The sequence below is a fragment of the Colletotrichum gloeosporioides genome (genome assembly GCF_011800055.1).
Source record: "Colletotrichum gloeosporioides strain Lc1 chromosome Unknown consensus_13, whole genome shotgun sequence".
NCBI lineage: Eukaryota > Fungi > Ascomycota > Sordariomycetes > Glomerellales > Glomerellaceae > Colletotrichum > Colletotrichum gloeosporioides.
In genome coordinates, this window is record NW_025544658.1 from 173,506 (window position 1) to 199,641 (window position 26,136).

Below are 26,136 nucleotides of genomic sequence, written 5' to 3' on the forward strand. Positions count from 1 at the left end.
TCACTGAATCGCCGGCGCCATTGTAAGAACGACGTAGTGCACGGCAGACTTATCATCCTTCAACGGCGTCCAGTGCGTAATAAACTTTTCGTCTCCCCGGAAGAGAGCACTGCGTCGGGTCTGCAGCCGAATCTCCATCGAGATTGGCGAGCCGGAACGAATGGCGCTGCGCACGCGGGCCTTGTAGTCCGATTGGTGGTTTACCATGTTTTGCTTAAAGAAGCGGAAGATTTCCTGGCCGGTGACCAGGCCGATGGTGTTGTTTGCGGGGTGAAGCATCTCCATCACGCCCTCAGAATAGAACCTGATGATGAAGGAATCGTAGCTCAAAACCAAGTACTATTTTACGAATGTCAGTTGTACTGATCGGTAAGGAAAATCAAGTTATCTTACCTTTGAGTACGCAGTGTAAAACTCCTTCATCTGCGCATTCAGACTTTGACCCTCCATGCGGTGCAGAAGCTTGTTTTCCATTCCTGCTTCGGCAGTGACCGTAGTCGGCGCGTTGTTGCTGTCCACACGTACGCCCAGGGCTTTGAGGAATGCTTTACGTGCGGAGGGCATCGAGCTGGCCCGGTGGATGGGCGGTGCGTTCGCTTTAGTTTCGTCTTGGGTATCGTCATTGGTCGAGGTTGAGAGTACTCTCATAACATCCACGTTGCTATGGATGGTTGTGGAGCAGTTGATCTGGCCACCAATGAAGAAAGCTAGCTTGCCTGCTTCATTGTAGAGGGGAGCTGAAGATTGAGAGTCAGTTTCTGGTGAGACTCTCGAAGCGTTCGGGGGGGGTTTCTCTAGGAGAGCCGCCTAGCCAAAGACTTACCGACGTAGAGCAGATTCCAGAAAGGATCTCCATTTTTCTTGTAGTTCAAAATGAGTTCGACAGATTCCTTCCGCTCATCGATAGCATTCTTCAGGCGACGAATTGGGACCCGATCGGTGTGTGCTCCTTGGAGGAATCTGCAGTTTCGTGGAATGATTTCGGGGCGCGTATAACCTGTGACTTTGACAAAGCCGTCCGAGGCAAATAAGATCGGGTTGTCCGCAATTCTGTTCACGTGCGATGTCAGCTTCTAAAACCTGAGTGCTACTGTAGGAAACTTACGACGGGTTTGTCAAACAAAAGCAGTCGCCGAGTCCCTGGTATGTGTGTCGGTTTGTAGCCAAAGCCCTTGTTGCATTGAGCGCCATTTGATAGCGCACGAAACGGGGATAAATATCCAAGAAAACATCTTGCTCGACACTCTCCTGAAGATCAGAGAACAAAGATTCCATCGACGGGAGCGTCTTGGTCATGAGTGCCTTCATGTCGACGTGAACCTGCTTCCTCATTTCGCCATTGACGTTGATCTGTTTCGACGAGCTCTCGGAGAGGAAGTCCTTATGGATTGATGTCATGATACCCGCAAGATCATTCAGGGTCGTGTGGTACTGCTCGACCTGCAGATTCAATGACGTCAGTGATCGCATCCAAGCCCCTGCTCAAGACATGAGCGTTGCTTACCTTTTTGAGAAACTCGACACTTTCGCTGCAGAATCTAGCTTCGGCGAACTTCAGCAGCTGGTGGGAAGTTGTTGGGTTGTGTAAAACAACTTGGAAGATTCCAGGCCCAAAGAAATCGACGGTGCGGTTCGATCCGGAGCCATTGCTGGTGACGCTATGCTTGGATGTGGACTGTCGCGAAATGGAGATTGAATCGTCGCTCATGGCCCGCCTGTCGCCCGTCTCTGGTCTGTAATCCGGCGTGAGCCTCGCCGCCAGCCCATTCTTTACGCTGTAGTCTTGATCCTGATCGTCGTCCATGTTGTACAGTTTGTATGTCGTGCGGCGTGAGCGTGGGGGATCGGGACGTCTCTGGCTAATTGGTGGTGGCTCCGCATCCTGGTACAAGCGATGCTGATCGAGAACAGGTGTCCGCAGCTCTCGCTTGTGGGCCGCGAGAGATGCGCCGGCGCGCGAAACGGGTGGTGGCTGGGAAGATTGACGAGACGACTGCCTCGAGGTTACGGGTCTGCTGCTGCGGCTGTGCCGGTGGTGCGATGCCGGTGGTCTGGATGAATCTCTAGACCTGTCTTCTATCGGCAAGTGGATGGCGGTAACTGGGGTTGCCACTATAGCATCGCGCACCTCGTCCCGAATTTCGTCGTGATAGTTACGGTCGCTGAAGTCTCCGTCGTCCTCCTCGTCAGATTCGTCGTAGATGATTCTCCTGTGGGGTCGGCCGATGGGCGGAGGTGTTGCTGAGCGAGCAGCTCGCGGAGAGGAGTGAGCCGCCCCTCGGGGAGATTTGGATGAGTAATAGTCGCCCTCTCCAGCCTGCGCCAGAATTCTTCTTGCGGCCTCAATGTCTTCGGCGCGAGGGGGCCGTTGAGGAATGTTATAATCTCGACGAGACGCGATCCGACCGCTGCTATCAATGCTGCCTCGATCGGGGCGAGATGAGCCTCGAGCAGGAACGGCGACGATATCCCTATCGGGCCTTGAATGGGAGAAATCGGGGGGCATCAAGTCGCCCCGAGACAAAGGACGGGCGGGAGGGTTAAACTCCATGCTGTCTCTTCCCGGGCGGGAAGCTTCCCTGGCCTCTACTGGTATGGCCGTATCCCTTTCGGAGTGGCTTCCGACAGCTCCCACCATGATGCTAGACTCGGACAGAGAACGGCCTCGCTGGGGTCGACGGACCTCGTCCTCGCTCTCATCTTCGGATTCGTCACCAAACGCAAGCCGTGCTGCGTGAATGGCCCCGTTGTCTACCCGTGGTAAGACCTTTGCGAACAGCTCGTCGTCGACGGTCCCTGTGGGAATAGACTTCGCCGCGTTGCCGTTCCCGGCGACGAGAAGGTGGGCAGCGTCGTCATCTACATCATACCCGGGTGCCATGGCTGAGATGGGAAAAAAAGAAAGCCTTCCGCGCCGGACCTAACAAAGCAATTCCGCGTATAAACCAATTGTGTAAAAAGAGTGCTCGGGGGCCCAGCTCGCCAATGAGAGCGAAACCTTGCTTGTGAGTTTGGCGCGCGATTGTCTCACCCCGCGGCCATGTGAGTGGTGGCAGTATTCTTTTCAGAGGAAAAAGAAAAGAGCTCTTCCGGGAAACGAGAGGAAAAGGGAAAGCGGCGCGCCCGTCGTCTTCTTCTTGAAAGATCGGAGCAAGCCGCGGCCAGGATTTGATATCTCCATTTGACATGCACGCTCGAGCGTTGCTCGTCTGTTAGTACACGACCGGCACTTGGTAGGAAGCAGGGGAATGCTCGCCGCAGAGAGAGGGGTTGGACCCATCGAAACCTGTTTTCTCCTGCTGGAGTGAGGGCGGTGGTGATAGTCTTGCTGCTGTGACTGGTTGGGAGAGTGGCTGAAGATGGGACGACAGGGCACTGGTCATCGGTCGAAGATCCCTCCTAGCTTGTGCTCGGACCGCGGACGGGCAGATGTGCAGCCGGGAGGAGCTTGCAAAGTAGGGTGACATTTGTCTCCGGAACTTGGATCCGTCAGAGGCCTGGGAGTCTGGTATCTAGATGTTTTGCATGAAGAATTTGCTGATTGTCGTGGGAACCCCCCACCACCCGGGACGACGCTGGAAGCTCATCTTCGCTGCGCTAATTTGTCACGATATGCTGTTTGACTCGCTTGCCCGTCTTTATTTTGGCCGTTTGAGGAGCTGCTCGAGACCCTTAAAGCTGTCACAGGAGTGGAGTTGCTCGGAAATGGCCTCCAACGCCCACATAGCTCCATATTGCGTCAACAGGGATCCTAGGATCATCGATAGCCGAGGCGCGTGGCTTTTGTTTTTCTCCCAAGTCAATGACCGTTATGGTTGATGCATCGCGCAGCCAGAGCCAAAGCCACAGGAAGACTGCACATGAGCCCAGTTCAATGTCACTGGCACCGTTACACGCACGTTGGACACCCAGCATGCGCATGATTTGCGATTGGAAGGAAGCCGTGATGTTGCAGTTGTTACTTTCGGCACACTTCGAAGTCTGTTGGATGCGACCGTGAGATCGCCGATTCGCTTTCGGCCATGAGTTAGCAATGCATCCTTGGCTTCAACGAGTTGCATGGTGAGGAGCAGCCCATCTTGCGACCTGTTGGAGAGAACCCGTTTTGACTCCACTCAACTGCTTTGCGAAGACCTCGGTTCTCCCAGAGGCCAGGGGAAGAAACATTCATATTGTTTCCAGCCGTATCAATAGCGAAGCGAATTAAGGGCCACAGGCATACCCTTCTCGGTGAATGTCGCGATTTTTGCAGCGCCAGCCTTCGACGTCCGAGCGTTGTTCTGAACTCGCTGTCAAGGAGATGAATGGATGACGCGGAGTTTGTCAATGTAACCCTGCGCCACATGGGTGCGGCCAGACCGCGGTGCTACCATGACGACACAATGGAAGGGCTCGAGCGTTTCTATCGGCATGAGGAGATTTGGGGGCCCATGACTTTGCCTCTTTTCTCGTAAACGAAAAGGGGTGTGGGTGTGTCTGCTAAACATTCTGCACAGCTCAGAGAGCTTCGACCACTCCACCGTCATTGATGTTCTTCAGCTCCCATCCCGACTGGCGTCGAGTAGATCTCCAGCCCCGACTCAAGAGGCGTTCGTCTCAAGTTGAAGCTTACTTTTACCGCCGCCATACATACTTTTCTTGCATGGCAAAAGGTGAGCAAAGCTCACCCAGAGCCCTGGTGTCTGGAAAGTGGGCCAGAGCTCCATTTTTCTCCCTGTCAAAGTTCCGAAAATAGTGACCACACCATGTTCAAGTACCGTCCATCACTCGGCTGGCTGGCGCCGGTAGCAGTTAGCATGCAACCTGCCCAGATCTAGAAAGTGAAAAGTGACTGATAAGGCATAGGGTCTTGAGCTATCATCAGTCTGACAGAAAGTTTGTTTGCGCGACATCTCTTATTCGCAACTACAGATAGTAACGGCCCCTCCAGCTGGGGATGCGAGTACGATATGTGAGTACCCTCATATGGGGTTTCACATGGAATCGTCGCGAATATCATTGGCACGCTATGATCACGCGAGCAGGTTCCTGTAGTTTGGTTGAAGCCGTGTTTCTATCTTTATGTGCGGAGCTGTGACGTGCATGCACCCTGTGCGTTGGTTTGAACCCACGAGTCCCACGGCTCATCGATCTGCGGGTGAAAATGCTTATCGTGATCGGTCATCCACAACCGTGCTCAACGTTCCTGAGGGCATCCATCGATCGACGGGGTAAGCACCGCATCAGGATAATGCATGGAGTGGATACAATGTCTTTGCGTGTGAGCCGCCGTGGGTGCTATGGGTCTTGGGCGGCAGATAAGTAGCTGATGTCTTTCCTGATTAATTGATCCTCACTGCGAGCTGTGTTACTAAAAGCAAATCCTGGCAAACTGATGAATTATTGCAGTCCTGCATAGAGAAAATTGCTTGTCTGAGCTTGTTCTTTGAGCAATGCTAACGGAGTGGAATGAATCAGAAGATCTGGTTCATTCAGTGATACCTTCACGAACAATGAATCTGCTCTGTGCATCAGGAGATGAGCACCTCCTCGGTCTAGAACATCGGCTGTACAGTCACCCAATGGATCTTCGTTGAATTGAATATCAATATTAGAAAGAGGTGGGTCATGGTAACGTGTAGTACACAGGTCTTACAAGGCTTCTTCCGGCAACCGCCGTTTATCATTACGTTACAAGCATGTCATGACCGCTGTTACTTGATGCTGTCTTTTTCAGAATACTTACATTTCCAAACACTCTCCTACAGAATGTTAAACTTTCTGTGGTTTCCAGCCTACCAGTGCTACTCTAGCAGCGATGAATAATACCACACCGACGGCACAGCACACTCCACCAAAGATTTTGGTATTTTGGAACGACCCGCGACTGCTGCTGATGATGGCGCCACCAATTGGCGAGCCGGTCAAAGCAGCGATAGACGCAACGGCGTACGCAGCGCCGGTACGGACTCCAATATCCTGAATGGGCGAGATATGCGCGACGAGCACCGGTGTCAACCCAATACCGGCTCCAGATGCCACGCCGAACAGGGCCGCGAAGGTGATGTCTGCGGCATTTCCGGTCGCAGGCAGCCAAAAGGCCAGAATCAGAATCATGGTCAAGAAGCTCATCGTGATCATCATGTTGAAGTGGCCAACCTTGTCAGCGAGGGCGTTGGGTACTGTGCGTCCGATGATACTGCGAGTAATGAGTCAGCAACGCTGGATGATAGTCCACAAAGCGTCAGAAGATTCTTACCTAGCACCGTTCAGGATGGGAACAAGGTATTGTGACAAGCTCTCCGACATTCCGCCTGCGCGAGCCTCGACGACGATAAAGGTGATGGGAATGAACATGCCCCCTTGATAGAGTTAGCTTGACAGTCATGGTGCATCGTTTCCGAAGAAGACTTACAGTAGAAGAAGTAAACTGCTGCAGTAAGCAGTGAAAAGGGCAGTTCCCGGAAAGGTTGTAAGAAAGCCGTGACACGAAATGGGCGTTTGGTGGGCGGGATGCGTGAGCGAACCGTGAAGTTGGCCCAGATCAGCAGAGCCAGGATGAGAAAGGCACAGACCCTCATAGACCAGCCGAAGCCGATCTGCGGGATGAGATGAACCAGCATGATGGGAAAGATGACGCCTCCTAGGGACGAGCCGCAGACCGTGAGCCCAATGGCGGCGCCACGTTTCTTGAAGAACCATGTCGTAACCTGCATGGAATGAAATAATCCTGTTAGCCGCATGTCACCCACGTGGAGAGTTTGAATGAGCTTGAAGTGCGATAACTTACACAGGTAAAAGCAGGATAGAACACCATGGAAGCGCCGATTGCAGAGCAGATAGCTTGGCTGAGCAAGATTTGGTAATACGTCTTTGAGATGCTGACCATCATCAGGCCAAAGACGTGGAAGAACGTGCCAATGGCAAGAGGAAGCGCCGGTCCATAGTCATCAATTACTTTGCCGATGAACAGACCGCTGAAGATCATGAAGAAAACTGCCCATGATGAGAGCGATTAGCAATTATTCCGATGTCAAATACTCATACAAGTAGCATGAGACGGTGTGACAGCAGAAATGATGAGTGAAAACAAGCGAAGAGGCGATCTTACTTTGCAGTGCAGGGATCCATGCGATTTCCGACGGCGTGTAGTCGCGCAATTGATTTTCCTGGTAATAATCTTGGAAAATGCCGACGCAATTCACCCATCCAAAGGAAACAAAAAGGCACGCCGAGGCGCCAGAGACAGTCAGCCAAGCCTTGGCACCGCCCTCCGGGAACGCTGATTTATCGAACCCTGCCGGGCTCGCAGGACTCTTGACAGCCTCAGCCTCGCCGTCGCTGGCAGGCGGCGCTTGAGGCGCGAATGCCTCCTTTTTTTCTGTGTCTGACATCTTTACCCCGATGCTGTACAATGCTGTCGACGATGGTTTGACGAATGATCGATCCGATGTTGTGGTGCTTGTGGCCGGCGACGAGAGAAGGGAGAGGAGGTGGGAGAACGGTACTTCTTCAGGGCCGGCGGTCCAGCAAACAAAACAAAAGTCCCAAAGCAGTCAGACGGATGTAAGAAATTACGGACTTTGGTTAACCGCGAGATAAGCGCGAAATGGATTGGTCAGAGGAAGAAAGCTGATCGATTGGCCCCATGTGCCGTAAGCAAAGACGCCCGGTGGCTTGATGACATTGTCTCACCAACCCTTAGTGCGGCCCAACACCCGTGGGCAGCGCCGGCGCCTTGATATTTTGCGATCCGACCTCCGAGGCCGAGGGACCGGGTGCCGGCCTCGGTCTATTGCGGCGGCCGAAGACACAGATTCAGTTGGAAACCGAATAGTGTCTGCCTTCTGAGTATCGTAAGGTGGGCGGGCTATCTAGTGATAAAGTTACTCTGGGCTGGGATCTGTAACAGCGTCTCTTGTCTGGTCGAGAAAACGCAAAGATTGTAAAAAGAATCAATAGATGCGGCGCTCGGTTCACGCATACAACCATAACACTTATCCGTGTCCCCTTCTTAGCAACTCTTGTGCATATACTATGTGAATTTGAGGCCTACTTGCGCAAATTGGCGTGATCAAGCTCATTCTTCAACCTTCTAGCACCTCATCCATCCGTTGAAGCCAGTATCCAAGACAATACCTGTCTTCAGTGACCGTTATCTTCGTCGTTGCATCTTGAGCGACCAGATTGACGCCCAAACGTTGTGCGGCTTCTATCTCTTGAGAAGTGAGGGTCTGTTCATCCATCTTGCGAAGCACCTCAAGCATTCTATCGTTCCAGTACAATCGATAGAACTCCGACAAAGAGCAGTCCAATTCCTCCATCTTGCGTTCAAACTCGGATAGGAGGAGCTCTAGATGGTTTAGCTCAAGCTCGTCCTCTTGCCAGATTTCAAAGACTTCCTCGTGATCATGCTTTTGCGAGCCGTTGATGCAACAGGTATGCCGAAGCGGCAGCATATGGAAGGTACATGCTCGTAACCAAGCATACTTTATATGCCTTGGGATGTTAAAAGCTTCCTCTATCAATTGAGTCTGCTCGTAGATGAAGTTCGTCGTGCGCTTTCGGTCGTGTTCGGTGCCCCTCCTGTAGGCACAAAAGTTGCGAATCTCCAAAGCTCTTTTCCACATACGGTTACAAGGACTGCAGCCGTTGATAGAGCATGCGCATTTGCAGGCATCTTGCTTTTGCGATTCAAAGGTGCCGCTGAATTTCAAAAGACCATGCAGCATGTGGACTAGACGTTTGCCCTTTGCAAATGTTTCGCAAGATCCAACTAACCCAAACACGTGATGGGTCACAGTATACCCAGTAACGCAGGGAGGTATTTGCCTTCCAAATTTCGCGCCACGTCGGGTGAACCATGACTCAATGGACGCTTCCCAGGTCCACCCATCATATCCTAGGTTTGGCTGGTCATACTTTTCGGCCAAAGGACTTAATCCGGAGCTGTCTAAGGTGTCAACATCGTGAAATCCTTTGGAGTAGAAAGAGTCTGCCAATTCATGGGTCCAAAGTGAAACACCACAGGCCTGAGAATAGCCTAAGACGTGATAGACAGACGCAGCTTTGTGGCTCATCATACTGCTAACGTCCTGTCCCAGTCTCGTGCGGATGGTTCGTCGGTGCCAGTCCCCGACGTGTAACTCCGTTCGAAAACGGCGGGGTATATCGACGCCCATGTCTTCAAGTGTTTCCAGTACATTTTTGGTGTAGCAATCGAGAACGCTGTCCTTCCTTAGGTCCATTCGGTCGATTTGTTGGGAGTTCAAATGAAGAAGTGCTAATTGTTTCAATCCCTGCCTGCGAGATTTGAGCTCGTATATAGTCAGATCTCTGGCTTTGACTGAGGCGCGAAGCATTGCGTCTGGCCAGTGCCCATGAAGATTGAGCTGTAATGGGTACTCCCGTTGGGCCTCCAAGAGTAGATTTACCGCTTGCGCACATGGACAGTCATTCGGACAGCTCCGCAAGTCATAGCCCATACATATTTCGCCACTCCAGATGAGAGCACATTCAAGTAATATGAATCGACTTTGGTGGGACAGCTGTAATAAGGTGGAATAACCGTATCGTTCGATCATAGTTTGTAAGCCTTCAGGCCATCCCATCAAGTAATGCAGCATGCTGCAGCCAAAGGGGTCCTTGGCGGATAATTCCGGAACAAACGAGGCTTTTTCCATTGCCTTGATTAGCATATCTTTACTTTGCTGGGCAATAGCCCCCATGACATGGCCTTCATATGCTGTGACTCGTTAATTCCCACAGAAACAGCCTAAATACCAACCGGGCCACGCACCTGTTTTCATCTTTGAAGATGCTGCGGCGACCGTCTTGAAGAGTTTCATTCTTTCCACGTCAACAAATCTTTCAAATCGGGGCTCGTTCTCGCCTCGTGGTGTAGGGGGAGAAGTAACATCATCTGGCCAAAGAACTTCGAGAGCTCCTACGGTCATCATGAGAGCGGATGCTTCCATGCGTATGACGTAAAAGTTGTAAGGAAATCTGCGATAAGTCGTCAACAACAAAGGACAGTTTGTAGGGCATCAGCAAACGAACATTCCCCTCTCATCCGGTCGGTCCCGTGGAACTCCCAAATCGACCAAAAAGGCGAACATTTTGTTTCTGAAACCTCCCCAAGGATTAACGCTTGCGACAGAAGACATAGCTCCCAAAAGACTCCTGCCACTTTCGTCTATGTCCAGGGGAGACGATGTTCTCGCCGTAAATATAGCCTGCAAAGTCTCTATGCCGTGTCCGACTAGGCTGCTACAATCTTCGTTCGTCCACCCCTCAATCATAAAAGCATCCCGCAAAAGGTATATAACTTTTAATGCTGGGCTTTTGTTACGGATGGGATAGTACGTGAAAGACGGCGACAAGCCAAAGCCCCCTGCACCGAATGCAGCTGACATCGAGAATGTTATAGCTGCAGAGAGGACGCCTCTCAATGCCCTAGTCGAGATGCCGACGGACCACTTGTCGTTTGATATCCTGCATACCCTAGCCAAAGGGCACGATGATGCATGGACGTTGGCGGCCAGGCTTTCTCGCTCCCAAAACGCCACACCGATCTGTTTTCTGATACGTCGAGACACTTGACGTGGTTTGCAGGTACATTGAAACCCAGGGAAGGAGCGACGTTTCGATACTGGACGATCAGGATCATGTGCTGCAAGACCAAACTTAGCATCTTCGCTGTCTTCTGCAAGGTTGCAAATATCCTTCAAAACGGCCGGCTTTGAGATCAATCTCGGCAGGACAGCTCTACCATCAGAAGATGAGGACATCAGGGACGTCAACATTATCTTCACCTCGTCCAGGTCTTTCCTGACCAGCACCGTCTCCTGTCGAGTAGCATCTAGGAGTGCGGTGCTGTCCTGAGTATTCTTCTCAACGTTTGTCAGGGCTGAATTCAACGCCGTTCCGTTCGATTGTATTTGCTGAACAGATGCCTGCATGTCTAAATGCATATCAGAAACGCCCTGTGATAGTGAATCGAGGCCCGTCCTCAGTCCTTGTAAATTTTGGCCATGCTCTACGGAAAGCTTCCTAGACATATGATTAGTCTAAACTGTTTAAAATTTCATGTGCCACATACAACTGAACCTGCACTAGGGCAGACTGAAGGGCTGCGTTTGCAGAATCTAGCCGAGCGCTGAGGCGATACAAATGATCTTTTCGAAACGGATATAGAAGTTTACTTTTCTGATCTCTTACTCTCTCAATGGCCGTATCAGGTGAATGAGCAGTGTTGCCGGCGCATATTTTCGTAGTAAAGTCGCCTAGATTCGAGAGCTCCATCTCCGCTGACGTCATTGCCTCTCTCATAGCACTTGTGTTCGCGCCGGTCGATACCGAAAGCTGACCTTCAAGTGACTTGATCTGCTGCAACAAAGCGTCCATAGATTTACAACGTCTCGTCGTATGTCCAATGTCCTCCTTACGGCACTGGACGCCATCGAGATAGGTGCTGATTCCTGCGCTGACTTGAAGCCCCAAGGACACCACCCCAACGACTGTTCCCAGAAGTTCTGCCATTGTCAGCGTTTATAGGTTGGCATTCTGATTTTAGCCGCCACTGTCCTGTTGTTGAATGACTGAGCACTGAATACACCAGGGAATAGAATAGAGGTCGCCATAAAACACGTGAATGTGTGCGGAGGTGATCCTGAGAGGTTCTATGGCGACCAGCAAAAGTGTGAAAGTTGAAGGAGAAGAGACTGTAGGAAAGACGGCGGGGTTACAAAAGCATTGGTGCGTATCCTCTCAAAATCAGGCTAGCAGGCAGAGCCAACAGAAAGGACCGCGTGTATGCAGGCTGACGCATTTACAGGTGTTGCGGGTGCAGCGGTAAAAGTGAGGCGGGAACGCCATGATATGTGACCTCCTTTCGTCTCTCAGCCAATCATATGAGAATCGCAGATGAAAATGTTCATTGGGACAAGTTCGACCTCAGACTCAGGCGTCATGCTAGGCTGATTTACAAAATAGTCGGCATCCGGTGAAACCTGGTTTGCACTGCCAGCACGAGATTGAGTAGGACGGAAGAAATTGAAAACACTATCAATTATTGATTTCCACTATCTCGTACCATGAAACATAACGTTCACCCCAAAAGGTTGGTGTCTGAGAAGACAGTTGAAAGAAAGTCTTGGTGCATATGCAAGTGAAGCAGACCCAACGCCATTTATATGCCATGTGATTTTTATCTGATGCTCATGAAGTCGTACCGTTTACTGGCTGCCGACGTAGTTCTCGCTGGTAGCGTCGCCAACGGTGATGGTGACGTTATAGTTGGTGAGGGTGGTGCTGGACGAGGCGCCGTACAGGCTGTAGACGCCGGCGGAGACAACGTACGTGCCAGCGGCGAGCTCGGCGGGGATGGTCACGGTCTCGGTGATGTTGTCAAGAACATTGGACTTCTCTATTTGGAACATGTTTAGAACAAATTTGTGTCTTCCGCGGGGTCCGCGGGGAAGCTTACCAGGTCCGAGGTAGAAGGAGCCGATGACGGTGGAGAGGGTGCCGGGGTAGGCAGAGGCCTCGGGGGCGATGCCGAAGGCGATGGCAACGTCCTGGACGGACTGGATGTAGTTCTCGGTCTCGATGATGGCGTTGACCTGGTCGCCGGCCTTGACGGTTTCGGGGAAGGCAATGCCGTAGATGCGGGCGTTGGCCAGGGCGAAGAGGGAGGCGGCGGCGGCGATGGAAGCGCGGAACTGCATTTTGAATGATTTGTAGGGGGTTTGGTGATTAAGGTGGATTGATTATTGTGGTTGGTTCAGAAGTTCAGATGAGTTGGAAGTCTAGGTGTGTGTTGGGATGGACAGAAGGAGATGGGATGGAGAGGATTTGGCCGATCTTTAAGTAGACCATCACAACATCGAATGAACATGGAGACTCAACCCCAGCCGCCTCCATATCCCCACGGTTATTTTCGCATCACCCGAGGTCAGGTTCTCGGCACTCAGCCAACATGTCGGTATGGCGGCGCACATCATCTGGGCATGACATCGTTGGGTCCCCTCAATGCTCCCCCGTGCTAGCCGAGCGAGCGGCTCCCGACTTCAGCGGGGTGGCGCTGCGGCTCATGTCGCCATCGGAGCATTTCCTGGGTCACTTGGAAGACTTTGGGAGTTGAGCGGCAGCCTGCAGGACTCTCGAAAGTTTCCTAATTCGCCTATTCTTAGCAGCTTCCGCCAGTCTAGCGGGCTCTTCCCGGGGAATATTGCAGAGTTGAACAACGTCAGTCCCGGAAAAGGGGGCGGGAAAAGAGGGAATTCGGTCGGTCGGGGGAAGCGTGCCGCTGACACGCGCGGGAAAAGCGACGGGGCTGAGGCCCAAAGGTGGCACTAATCAAACTTTGGCCTACTTTTCCCCGAGTGTTTTAGTGCCGATCCGGCCGATCTTTATAAATAAAAACGACTTGTTTTTGACAAGCTCTCGTATTGCCCCGAGGGAAGAAGGGAGCTTCGCTGCTTCCCGTTGCTGCGCTGGACCGGGCTGTCCTTACCGCCTACCAACGGTAACGTTTCAATGGGCCAAACAGAACAAACACGTCAGAGTCAGACAACTGACGAGCAGACAAACTTGACGTCCGTGTTAGCATAGTGTTATTCCTCCATATGTGGAGAGGACCAGCATGGCGCAATGAAGTGCTGGAGCTGAGGAATTTGGGTAGGATACGCCGCTTTTTAGGGGTCTGACCAACCAGCTGCCGGCAGTAATCCAGTGTGCGCATTTGTCCGCTGCATGTCGCTGGGAGCAGAAGCTCTGTTTGTTGATCTTCTCGTATTTGCGGGGCCAGTCGTACCTGCCGAACGCCTAGCCCAATATAAGTAACTTAGTGCCCAAGTCTCACATCAACTGATTAGTCACCTTGCCAGAGTGGTTAATGGGCTGGCCTGCTATTATCTGCTATCAAGCCAGTGTCTTCGGACGCGCAGGTTCGAATCCTGTGGGTGACGATTTTTTTGCATTTTTCACTTCCCAACCTCACTTTTTTTTTTTTGTCCTCAAGTCACAATGCCTCCACGTCGCTTGCATGAGCATTGAACATTCAGATTTATCCACGAGTCATTTGCAAAGCTGTACGCATAACGGGCGATGCGTAGATATTGTATTAGATTATTTTTCATTACAGATTCTATAGCAGCACAACGTTACCGAAATTCAACGTTACTTCCTGTTCCTGGTATTGATGCCTAGCTAGACGCGCCTGGATTGCACGTTTACGTCAATGAGCAACCAACATGGCATTGGTTTCGCACATCTTCGGACGCCGTCGCGTCTTTTCTTCCACCCCAACGCACAAGCTTCGTGGCTTGGCACACTAGATCGGCCCGTAGACGCACGTCAGATGCCCCTACCATCACGCCGCCCGAAAAACGGCGGAGAATATGACACCTCAAGCTGATCCTCGAAAGAATACGAGGATTCGCCTCTTGGGTTGACGAATGCATTGAGAGTTTTCACTCTACACTTCATCCAATTGCTTCCCATCACGGCTTTCGGCATGCGGCCTTTGGGTCGCGTGTAAAGCTAGCGTTGATGCGCAGAGCCAATTCACAAACACTTTTGTACAACTTGAGTGGTGAAATTGCCTGAGACATGTGCCAACTCGTAGACATGCGATCAAGTCCATGCTTTCCAGGCCGAAGCTCTCAATTGCCTCGTAACTGCGGTGTTCGATTCGACCTCTAGAGCACAGGAAATGGCAAAGAGATTTGATCGAGAAGAATCATTAGGGCGGTGACGTAGTCCGTATCGTTGCGGAGGTTCACTAGCCCAAGGGTCACTCAAGGGACTAAGCCCAGCAAGGCGGCTTAGCTGGTGATCGCGGACTTCCCATCGGATCCGACCTCAGACAACGATCATGCTAAGAATAGAAGAAGCCTGGGGAGACAAAACTCGATGCAGGGATTTGGTGGCATCTCAGACAAAAACGGCAATTACCAGAATGAGTTCGATCTGCATTTCCTCAAGTCCCAGCACAGCTTCCCGTGAGTTGAGACTCGGCGCCCATGTTTTTGTTCAATTCTTTTTTGAGCTTTTGACGAACATCTCGTATTCGTCGGCTGAAGACTGACTACATGGTTGATCCAGGAGTTTACTCCCACCTCTCTCCGTAAGTAATGCACCCGAGCTCCATGGCCGTTGCGACGTCGAAAAGCTTAACAATAATAACATCAGTACTATTTTGCAGCGCACTCTTCTGTTTCTTCGCAAAATTTTGGCAAGGCTTGTGATTGAGTGGCTTTTGGTCGGCAGACTTTTCTTCAACCCAATCGGCTTCGCCTTCGAGATCCTGAATTGTCTCTCCGGCTTTGACCGAGGTGGAGAATACCACCGAGTGTCTTTTACCAGGTTAAATGCTCCACAATCTCGGTGGGCCACTAATGGCCAGAACATGTGAAGGGTTGCACCCGGTGAGGTGAGCACACCGAGACAATAGGGGCTACCAGCAGGAAACTGAGACCCTGGGCTTCACCGGATTCCGCTCTCTTCCAAGACGACTCACATTCTCTTTCCAATACTATGAGAAACAGAAATGAATGAGTATTATCCAAGAGGTCTTCTGGCCTCAAGCAATTTGAGCGTCTTGAAACTCTGGAAACCCGCATTCCTCGTTACGAAAGCTACATAAATCAGCAACAAAAATGATTCATCGACGTCAGAAAAGATTCGAACATCCACAATCTCGATATGTGATTACAAGTGCATGTACTATCATATCGCTTAGTTGAACGTGTCTGAAGCTGGCAATTGATTCGCTCAACTCCGCAGTCTAGGATTTGCCAAGAACGATCCTTCGTCCATCATGAGGTTAATTCGTAAAGCCGGATCCGTCATAGGCAGTTGGAGTAGGTGCATACAGTAAGATAAGTCCGAGAGATAAGCCGTTCATGAGAATCCTACCGGTCAATTTAGTTCCACGAATGATCTCAACATACTTTGTTTATGGTTCCCCAGTTGGTAGCCAATTGCAAGTTGGAATAGAGCAAGCTGAGACCTCCCTTTCACAAATCTGAATGTTCCTTGGAAGCAATGGTTCGCATAGTCCAATGATGCTTACTGCTGTCCTAGGAATACTCGCTAGTTACTCGCGCGTACGACCACTCGCTCGGGGATAGCTTCGCGATTGACACTCACATCTAGCAACGGATGTGACCTCCGCCTGTGAGATATAGGAATGCCAAGGCCTCTGACGTGTTGATTTTGGCTTCCATTACGCCAGTATTGGTTATGAGAAGCCTGTATGGATGTTGAAACTTGACAATTCGTGGACTTGTTGCGACGAGCACGGTAATTCGAAATCCACCAATGTGGAATTAACCTCGCACTTTGAAGGCTTGTTCTCCGGCGAACACGAATGTTTGTATGTGACATTGAGGAAATGATACCTTTCCGTAGCATTGAACTATATAAGGTAAGTCGATGCCAATAATCATATTTGAATTCATCACCAAGTTTCCCATCGGAGAAGAAACATCTTAGCATTCATCAAACCCGAGTAACAAGAAATCTTCACTCGCACAACTGTAAGCGCACATGCCCAAGATTCATCTTTCAATTCAACTACTTCGTGAGTTTGCCTTGAACTAAACAAAACGCTTTCGTAGTCTCATTGCAACCATCATGAAATTCTTCGCCGTTGCCGCCCTCGCCCTTGCGTCCGTTGCTGTCGCTGCCCCTGCGCCTGAAGGGCAGACTACGTCCATCAAGCTGAGCAAAGACTACGTCGACGCCATCATCGCCGCATACCCCGACGTTCACAAGCGGGACTGCAGCTTTGACTTCAGCTGCGGCTGCATCTTCTGCACTTGAGTGAGACCACTTTGGGGAATGGGTGAGGGGGAAGCTAGACGGGCTCACTCGGTTCAGCTGTCGATGGTCAATTGTACAACCTCAGTCACATCGCGCGGTTCGCATCGATAGCCTGGGTTATATGACTGCAATACATCTATCCGTCTGGCGAAACTGGGAATGTTGTGCAATATTGAAGTACGAGATTCATCAATGGGTTACGCTCAATGCTGCACTGCTCCAGACGTTGGCATTTGATATTGTCATGATTTATCATTTGGCTAGAAATGATGCTTTAAATGCGGTTGATAAGAGCCCTCCCTTTCAGTTATGCTATGTGAGTGTTTTGTCCTAGCAAAACCTGAACGGACTGTTTCACGGGACCATGATCCGTGACCGTTAATCATCGGGACCTTCCGCTCAAGTACCTCTGCCCTAGCCCGGACATGCACTGCCCCTCCTCGGCGCCGGCCGATCGAGACCCAGAAAATCTCGGAGCACGCTACGGCGGGAGCACCCGCCCGGAAGCGGATCATCCGGATCAGCTTCGGAAGGTTTTGCCGCACTGGGCTGCCGAGAGCAAGAGCCGCCGGAAACAACGCTCCGGCCTGTGCATCTGAGTTCACGTTCTGGACTTGCGGTCGACAATCGGACGTCCAATACTTGCAGAGGATAGGCGCAATGCCACCGCATGCCGCAATCATGATGAAATTCGCGTTGCAGGACACGCACATGCTGCATGACGTCACGAATACACCATGGACATGATCACCATCGAACTGAGGCTTTTCAGAAACCAAAAACAGAAAAAGAATCGCAAGACACGAAGTCCGGCGGTGAGCAAGTCTAGACGAACATCGACAGACCCAACCGTGGTACTAACTCCAAGGATCCCGCTTAGCGAGCGACATTGCAATCTTGCTCACAGTGAACAATGGCAACCAAGTCGGAAACGAACCCCGCCGCCGGCGACCCGGTTACCACTAAGAACCAGGTCCTGCAAGCCGGCGCCTCGGCCGTCCAGGTCTGCTTTTGCCTGCCAATGCGACATATGGATAGTGAATCCCATCGTGCTAACCGGACAACCAGGACTTTGCGCCGCTGAAGAACATCTGCGCGCATCTCAACGCGTTCCACGCCTACGCATCGGACCCCTCCCGGGTGGTTGAGGCGAACCACTACTGCGGACATTTGAACGACGATGTCCGACAGTGCATCCTCTACGACAGCCCCGAGCCCCACGCGCGCATCATTGGCATCGAGTACATGATTTCACCGAAATTGTACGAGACGCTGGACCCGGAGGAGCGGAAGCTGTGGCATAGCCATGTGTACGAGGTCAAGTCGGGGATGCTCATCATGCCCCAGCCGGCGTTGCCCGATGCGCTATGGGAGGCGGCGGAGAACAAGGAGATGGAGGAGGTCGTTCGCGTCTACGGCAAGGTCTATCACCTCTGGCAGGTCGACAAGGGCCATCAGCTGCCTCTAGGAGAGCCACAACTCATGACAAGTTTCACGGCGGAGGGACAGTTCGACTTTGAAAAGTATGTCGGCGACAGAGACCGGCGGTTCAATACAGATTATAAAGAAAAGCAGGAGGCGCGGAAGCATATTGCCTCGCCGTCGGTCCATCCCGACGCTGACCAAGCCTGGAAGAAGGCACAGCAGTAGGAGGGGAAGCCGAAGGGGCTGAGGTGCAGAGCGTCAAACACTAATGAGGTTAGATGCGACAGCCGCTGGGCTGGGTTGCAGTGCTGGCTAGAAATAGGCAATCTGCGAGGTTGATGCATCGTACCGCCGAGAAAGGGGACCAGCCGCTCCTAAATCCCCGATCATAATCATCATTGGTCCAGGCGTCGACTTTCTGGCATAAGGTTGCAAGCGGGTCGAACAGGAGAACGGCGACGCGAACGCTCGGCGGGGTTGGAGGGGAGGGGAGCATAGCAATTTTGGGCAGGTAATTAAGAACTAAAGTTTTACAGTTGCGGAGGGCAGCGCGAGACGAGATTGAAATCCATGTGAACACGGAGGACGGGGGCGCCGGTCGCGAGACTGAATGAGAGCGTTCGAGTTTACGTGTGTGGACCAATATCATGAAGAGAATGGCCAAGTGACGACACCACAGCGAATGGCTGTCTTGCAAAGACGCAAAGAACCCCGAGCTATCTCCTTTTTTGCGACCCTAGTGGCTCGATGTCGATGCTTCAGATTCGTCTCGAAACGTCCAAAATCCACCCACGAGCGATGCAGCCCACCCACTTGAGGCTGCCGGTGATCGAATGACACCTGCTCTAACTGTGGGCCGAGGTGAAACGTGAAGGGTAGATCCTGGTATTAGAATCCCTGCGCTGCCGGGGGGAGGCGCTCTCCTTGCAGCAATCTTGTGGATCTCGCGCTTCTCCTTTCCGTCGCGGAGAATTTTTATTTGGGGATGGTGGTTGTCTTGGTGGTGGTTTTGGTGGTTTGTGTGAGTATGCGTGAGGTGGCAGCCGTGTTGGAGACGCGGGCGGGAATTATGACCGGAATTTAGCAGCCATGGAAACCAAACTGTATGAGCATGACAAAAGCGTAATGGCAAGGCAAGCAGGAGTGAAGTCCGCCAAGTGGCCAAGCAGCGTGCATCATCCGAGTGACGGACGGCCTTCCATGCAAGGTACCATACACGCTCTTTTAGTCCGTCCATCGGTCAGGTACCCGTTAATCTATGTATATTGCATCCGTCACCTTATGTCGAATACGGGGATTCGTGTGGGCAAGATAGATTGCTCCCCGGACCCCCGAGGAGATTGGCTTTACTATCGGTAGGGCCGCTGCTGATGATTGACACTGATTGCCACCGACTCTCCACGCTGATGCGCTGCTGAGGCACGTTGCTCGTTCTTGGCTTCTGGAGTTCACGGTCGCAACACCACACATAATCCCCGAGTCGGTCATCGGTAAGTGGTTCCCGATCGTCATAAACATCGACAATTGACAGCTTCTTGAAGGAGGCTCAGCTGGGGCTGGGCGGGATTGGGAACTGGGACTAGCGGCTCGCATCTTCTTGCCCTCGTCGTCTGGTCGAAATCTCTAAAACAAGACCAGCCACGATCTGGATGGATCTGGGCGGCATCTCCATCCGTCGCCTGTGTGGCTTCTTTTGGGCTAAACAGGCGACCCCTTCGGCCGGTCTCCGAGCGTCGGTCTCACTCTACCTGGGGCGGGACGAAAAGGTGACTGCGAAGGGGAAAAGAGAGAGAAAGGAAGAGCAAGAGTGAGTGTGTGTGTGAGAGTCAGCAACACCAGACGAGTCCACGTTCTGTCCGTCCTACCCGCTGCCGCAGCCGGGACGCCACGATGCCTGCCTGCTTGCTGTCAACGTCAGGATTTCAGGAATGGGACGAAAAGAATGGGAGGAATCTTCCAGCCCCGGCTTGCTGTTCGCTCTCGCCCTGCTTTCCGCTCTCTCTTCGCTCGCCCTCGGCCGCCGCCATCGTCGCGCGCTTTGGGCTTTGCCTCTTGGCACGTGTATCACACCTCGAGTCTGTGACCCCCTTTTGGCCGAGAAGAGACGGGTCGACCCTTGGACAACAGACGACCTCGCAGCGGTGCACCCAGAAAAAGCAATGGGCCGCAGCCATCTCGCAGGAGGAGGGCAAAGAAGGTTCCTCTTTCGCTGGCATTATGACGGCGTAGTAAGCTTCATTATCCTCGCTCGCTGCCGCCCCCCTTCGTCCCCTTTTGGGCGCCTGGCGGTGGTGGCTGCGTTTTGGAGGGGCGCTGACATGCCCTGGCTCCGTTGTCAAATTGCTTACTAGGGCATCTGGTAATGCTCTGTGAAACACGCTCGCCTCTTCAGAACCAACCCCTCAGCGCCTAATCGTCCGACCTCCCGTCTGTCTCGGCCCTGCCAAACACGGCTAGACGCCGTTTGTGAAAACTCGCCGTTGACTCGCGGGCAACCGACTTGACCATCCCGGACGAGAGCGGACAAGGGCGGACTTGCATGGGCCAGAAGGGTGGGAGGCAGGGGTCTTGTGTGTTAACAGACAGGGATCCTTCGCCAAACTCCAAGATCCACCCACCACCACCACCACCATCAGAGGCAGACTCAACCACCCAACATCCACATCCAACGCACTCCCAGAGCCTCCTCCACGTCCTGAAAGCGCTGCCATACTGGGCATACTATGGAAATGCCCCCCATATGCCACCCGAATGCCTCGCTACCGGCCACTGACAAGGCCTCGACCAACACGCGAACTGCACCATGCTCACCCTGACCAACCCCTGCCTCGCCTCACCCTTCCCCTTCCCTCCCCTTCCAGTGCCTATTCCCAGGCTTCCCTCCATCTGCCAAGAGAGGACTGGTTCAGGGTCAGGTCGCGACTCCGCCCAGCACCACAGCCTTGCGACAGGAGGTGTTGCAGATGATCTGAGCAGATCAGCGTACATCATTGATGGTGGGCGTTTGACTACGTTTACGTCGTTTCGGCCCTCGTCCGCGAGGTTATGTATAAGATGACCTTCGCGGCGTCGTCTCGTCTTTTAGGTTTCTCCTTCTTCCTCCCTCACCCACACAATCAATATCATTCACTTGTGCCTTCGCTCTCCCAGCGGGCTTCGCTTTTCTTTTCTTCTCTTCTCTTCTTCCTTCACTTCGTTCCTTTAATCGTGCTGGGCACATTGAACTTAGTCTCTGCGAGACAAGATGCTTTCTTTCAAGGATATCATTATTGGCGCGTCCATGCTGGCGGTGGTTCGCGGCCACGCGGCTATCATTAATGCTCAGGGCGATGCCGGTGGTCCTGCTTCTGTTGGTTTCAAGGGTAAGTGAGCTGGAAAACATACGAATCAGTTGGTGATGGCTTCAACATGAGATTTCATCATCGGGGGATTCACTGGGCTTATCGTAGAACTCATCTCACTGACTCCAAATTTCAGTCGACCCCAACCTTGCCCGCAACTGCACGACCATCAACCCCTGCCAGCAGGACGCCACCCTGATCCGCGATGCCGAGATCAAGGCCAACACCGTGAACGAGTGCGGACGTACTGAGATTTCCGGCAACATCGATGTCGGCGAGAACACCGAGAACGCCCTGGCCGCCGGCGCCGTCACGCAGGTCAAGCCTGGCTCCAAGGTCACCGTCACCATTCACCAGGTGAACGCCGACGGTGCCGGTCCCTTCGCCTGCGACCTGGACCCTACCGGCAACTCCCTTGCCGCCACCGGCCAGACTCCTCTCGAGGTCACCAACAACGTCCCCGGAACCAACGGCTTCTCCCAGGCCAAGGCCCAGCAGTTCAACATCACCGTCACGATGCCCAACGACCTCAAATGCACCGGCGCCTCCACCGGAAACGTCTGCACTGTCCGCTGCCGTAACAACGCCGTCGCCGGCCCCTTCGGTGGCTGCTTCGCCGTCCAGCAAACCGACGTCACCCCCACCCAGAACACCCCCCAGAACATCAAGACCGCCCAGGACCTCGAGGGTGTCCTCGCCAAGCAGCAGCAGAACGCCGCCGACCTCCCGGCCGCCATCAAGGCTAACCAGATCGACGGCACCAAGGAGGGCCAGGCCAACACCGAGGCTGCCAACAAGCTTCTGGGTGTCCCTGAGGTCGTGACCAAGGAGTTCCCCGCCACCAACACCGGCCCATCTGTCGACGGCACTGCCGGCGCCGGTGGCAACGCCAACGCTGGAACTGGAAACGCGGACACTGGCAACACTGGCAACACCGGTAACACTGGCAACAACAACGCCAACACCGGAGGCAACGCGAACAACGGCGGGAACGGACGCCAGAGGGGCAAGAACCGTGGCGGAAAGCGCGCCGCCAGACAGAAGCGTGAGGAGAACAGCGGACTGAGATGGGCCAAGCGCTATGTCGTGCCCGGAGCCGACTTCCAGCCTGAGGTTGCCCCATGAAGAGCGAGAGGGCTTAGTCCGCAGCAGACAACAACACTCCAATTAGAAGTTTCAGCTTCTACCTAGAGCGCGTTGCTTTCCCTCCTTCCTCCTTCATCTGTGCCTCTCTCAGCGTTGACGTTGTGTGGTTCCCGACGACCCCCCCTCCTCCCTAATCAGTCTCCCACCTCCTTGTTTTGCACACAATATCAACATCATCCGGAACTCAAATTTGTCAAAGCAAAGCATTCTTGTGCTTGTTGGAGCGGTTTGCAACTACAAACTCTTTTTCTCTATTGTGTGTAAAATTATAAAAAAATTTCATAGCAATGATTTGATGTCAAATCTTCGTTGTGCCTGGTTCTATTCTGAGATATGTGTGAACTTAGCTGCTGTATGAGAGTTAAGCTCACTTCTCATGTGCAGATTTCACTGTGAGTTTGCTCAGCACAGATGAATGAGATGTGAGTTGAGTGGGCAAATGCCAGAGCGATTGGGGTGTGCAGCTGTGCATCTCATCCTCGGAACCGACAAAGGGTGGCCGAGCTGCTCTCAGGTACAACTCCGAGGGCACCATAATCCCACTTATGGTGCCCCTCAAAAAGTTGCCTGCCCACCACCCAAAAAGCATTTTTGACCGTTCTTGGGCGGATTTGAAACCTGGGTGGTGGAGTCGTTGGTTTTTCCCTCCCGTCTGCCTCTCCCATGAGCTGGTTATCTCCCTTGGTCCGCGTTAGGAGTGCCCGTGCTGAAACGCACGGATTCTATGGATAGCAAGCGAGGTCAGACGGAAAACGAGCCACGCTCGTACGATTTGAGCCGCGCAAATGGGATGCTACTTAGCACGGCTCCGTCTCACAGTGCAAAGGCCACGCGGAGTTGTGCGTGGGGGGGTTCGGTTTTGTTCATATCCGCTTCACTTTGGTATTTCCTGTTGTTGAAGAACGAGTAACTCTGTGGTGGCGACTGCTTCAACGAGTGGTATCGGCCGTGGGCAGTCTTTCGCGAGTCGCATTGCCTTTGAGTTTCAAGGAGGGGAAGGTTTTCGCGGCCTCCGACATGCGACTTGCTTTTCTCCCACTCTTCCGCCGAGAAAGAAGCAATCATGACGTGCCTTGGCCACGCTATCTCCGTGGTATAAAATCAGACTTCTGCCCACCTTGATTGATCAGCCGTACAGCAAATGCGGCCCCCGTAAGGTCCCTGATTTGGGGCGTGAGGAGACAAACCCTCCTGCGACGTTTCTCCAAGGTTTTGCAATGGCCCCGGTGGTGCTAAGCCCTACAGGTGGACATCAAGCTCAGTTCAGGTCGTCTTGCCTTCGACTGCAGGTGCGAGAGAAGATCCAGGTCCTACGTTAGTTCATTGGGTCGACATGGACGATCCTGTAACTCCTTCTCAGGAACAGCGACATAAGTGACCTATCAGAAGCCTCAGAGGGCTCTTATCATCGATGCCATAGCTGAAAAGTCTCCAGTCTTTTTTTCCCTCTTGAGTTGCTGTGAAGGGCTGGGGAGAAAAGTAAGTTGGCACACTGGCCCACAATTCTCTTGTAAGTTCAGTTGTACCTTGCAGAAGAGGGAAAGTCAATGACGTTCTCCACACCAACATAAACGGGCAACCACTACGGACATGTATTCACTCTTCGTTTCTCAAAACGCATTCTTTAGGAAGATCAATCACTGCTGTTGCCTCGCGCATTGCGCGGCTGGTATCACTGAGAAAATCTCCGGTCGCGCTGGAGCTATCCGCGACTATGCCTTCTCGAATGTTCGGGCGTCGCTCGGCGTCTGGTGTTCAAGTCAAAGTTTCAAGTGTTTCGACGACAGACGTGGGGGACCCGGGCGAAGAAGGGGGAGCGAGAGCGGGAGAGGCTGACTGACCTCGGTGTGCCGAGAACGAGATGTCAGATGCGCCGGCACATCCCAGCGATCATGTGAGTCAGGTACGTGTATGATGTACTCTTAACCTTACATCATCACTTTCTTTCTTAAAAGCCCTTTGCGTTTGATCGCTGTACTCTGCTGCTGTTTTGCGTTTTTACTCGTCTTTTGGCTTTAAACTCTCGATGCGCTCGCTGCATGTTCAAACGAGTTCAGGCACGAAACAAACGACATCAGTTTTGGGTTTGAGGTCGCAATTCTGACAAGAAACTGACAAAGGGCGACAAGGGGCGAATATGAGTCTGACAAGCTTAGCATCGTAGCTTATTGTTGTTCAGTCTCGTGATACCCCACCTGTCTTGACTTCGAATCTTGAGCCTGTGACGATGAGCTTGCATGCAGTGCTCGTGGTGGGCTCGTGGGAAAAGCGAGGAAAAGCGGGCGCTGTGCGTCCATATTTGACTCCAGACTAGGCGGCAACTCTCTTGCGCTCAGGCACGACATCGATGCCTAGTCTGGCCGCTTCTGACAACATGTCAACTGATAAAATCTGTCCATATTTGGGACCACTTCTGCAAGTTTATACTTCAGTTATCGGCTTCATCGATCAATATACCGCCAGCGCGCGGCTGCTTCCGCCGTTTAGTTCGCGATGACCCCACTTGGCAGTCCGGTTGACGGAGTTGCGGCACGATCAAAGCGGGACGGATATAAACAAGACAAAGTGCTCATGAACTCTCCACACCCACCGCTTTCTGCTTCATTAGCGCGAAGTCTCTGGAGGCCCGGAATTGCGGCTTTGGGCCAAGTTCGAGGTCCGGGAATACACTCAAGATTTGCCCACTTGCGCTTCCTTGTGGCCGAGCGCTTCGCACATGACGGCATCATCTCCGAACGTCTCGCAGTACCGTTCGAATCAACCCAGCGGTACTCGGCTCGGAGGCCAAGCGCCGCCAAGGCAGCCGCAAAGCTTGACTGCTCACGCCGAGTGAAGAAATTGAGGAAAAACAGATTGCTTGCGCACATGGCGCGTACTTGAAGGCGATCATTGACGTTCGCAGACGACGGCGCGCTACCCTCCGCGGAGTTGGTGCGCGCCGCAGGGGTTTTCTGTGTTCCACATGGGGACTTTTGCGCCAGATTGATATTGATGTTCTACTTTTCGCAGATTCGGGGTAGCATTGACTACGTAAGTGCGGATATTGGCTCTGAGCCTCAGCCGGCACAAGCCCGAGATCGGGGTAAGTCACGACGGCTTCGGCCCAATGGCTCCGATAGGTGGACTGGTTTGTTACGGTCCGCCATTCCGTACGATGCTCCGTGGATCCACGGCCCCACCGCCGGCATCACAAGCCGGGAGAGCATGGGCGGCAGGCATTGCCCGAGTTGGAATAGGGGGCCAAAAAGTAAAATAGACTAAGGGGCATAAGGGGTAAGAAGGGAATAAACAGCAGCGAATGCAAGACTTAACTCTGTTTTCTTGCATAACGCAGGCAATCCAAGGTTAAAACCTAAGCCATTTTTTGCGTTAGATGCAAGGAACAGAGTCAGGAGATTGGACCCTGCAGTAGTTG

At 52.6% G+C, this 26,136-nt stretch overlaps 7 protein-coding genes across 7 annotated transcripts; 3 read left to right on the plus strand and 4 right to left on the minus strand.

Annotated features, from left to right (window-relative positions):
• Positions 1-2,881, minus strand: GCG54_00002475 (Blue-light-activated histidine kinase 1; the record flags this gene model as incomplete). Its single annotated transcript, XM_045402567.1, has 5 exons — positions 1-339; positions 394-737; positions 824-1,050; positions 1,106-1,440; positions 1,505-2,881. 5 exons carry the CDS (start codon positions 2,879-2,881, stop codon positions 1-3), a joined length of 2,622 nt encoding a protein of 873 aa, XP_045269185.1.
• A 2,870-nt stretch (positions 2,882-5,751) lies between these two features.
• GCG54_00002476 (Fujikurins efflux protein) lies at positions 5,752-7,373 on the minus strand (the record flags this gene model as incomplete). Its single annotated transcript, XM_045402568.1, has 5 exons — positions 5,752-6,178; positions 6,239-6,341; positions 6,395-6,689; positions 6,770-6,975; positions 7,091-7,373. 5 exons carry the CDS (start codon positions 7,371-7,373, stop codon positions 5,752-5,754), a joined length of 1,314 nt encoding a protein of 437 aa, XP_045269186.1.
• Positions 7,374-8,066: 693 nt separating this feature from the next.
• Positions 8,067-11,520, minus strand: GCG54_00002477 (uncharacterized protein; the record flags this gene model as incomplete). The annotated part of the gene is made up of 4 exons (XM_045402569.1): positions 8,067-9,724; positions 9,779-9,984; positions 10,039-11,031; positions 11,081-11,520. The coding sequence occupies 4 exons, from the start codon at positions 11,518-11,520 to the stop codon at positions 8,067-8,069; spliced, it is 3,297 nt and encodes a 1,098-aa protein (XP_045269187.1).
• Positions 11,521-12,215: 695 nt separating this feature from the next.
• On the minus strand, positions 12,216-12,707 carry GCG54_00002478 (uncharacterized protein; the record flags this gene model as incomplete). Its single annotated transcript, XM_045402570.1, has 1 exon — positions 12,216-12,707. The coding sequence occupies one exon, from the start codon at positions 12,705-12,707 to the stop codon at positions 12,216-12,218; it is 492 nt and encodes a 163-aa protein (XP_045269188.1).
• Positions 12,708-16,620: 3,913 nt separating this feature from the next.
• Positions 16,621-16,809, plus strand: GCG54_00002479 (uncharacterized protein; the record flags this gene model as incomplete). The annotated part of the gene is made up of 1 exon (XM_045402571.1): positions 16,621-16,809. The coding sequence occupies one exon, from the start codon at positions 16,621-16,623 to the stop codon at positions 16,807-16,809; it is 189 nt and encodes a 62-aa protein (XP_045269189.1).
• Positions 16,810-17,722: 913 nt separating this feature from the next.
• Positions 17,723-18,459, plus strand: GCG54_00002480 (Oil body-associated protein 1A; the record flags this gene model as incomplete). Its single annotated transcript, XM_045402572.1, has 2 exons — positions 17,723-17,812; positions 17,878-18,459. 2 exons carry the CDS (start codon positions 17,723-17,725, stop codon positions 18,457-18,459), a joined length of 672 nt encoding a protein of 223 aa, XP_045269190.1.
• Positions 18,460-21,478: 3,019 nt separating this feature from the next.
• GCG54_00002481 (uncharacterized protein) lies at positions 21,479-22,700 on the plus strand (the record flags this gene model as incomplete). The annotated part of the gene is made up of 2 exons (XM_045402573.1): positions 21,479-21,596; positions 21,712-22,700. 2 exons carry the CDS (start codon positions 21,479-21,481, stop codon positions 22,698-22,700), a joined length of 1,107 nt encoding a protein of 368 aa, XP_045269191.1.
• Between the last annotated feature and the right edge of the window lie 3,436 nt (positions 22,701-26,136).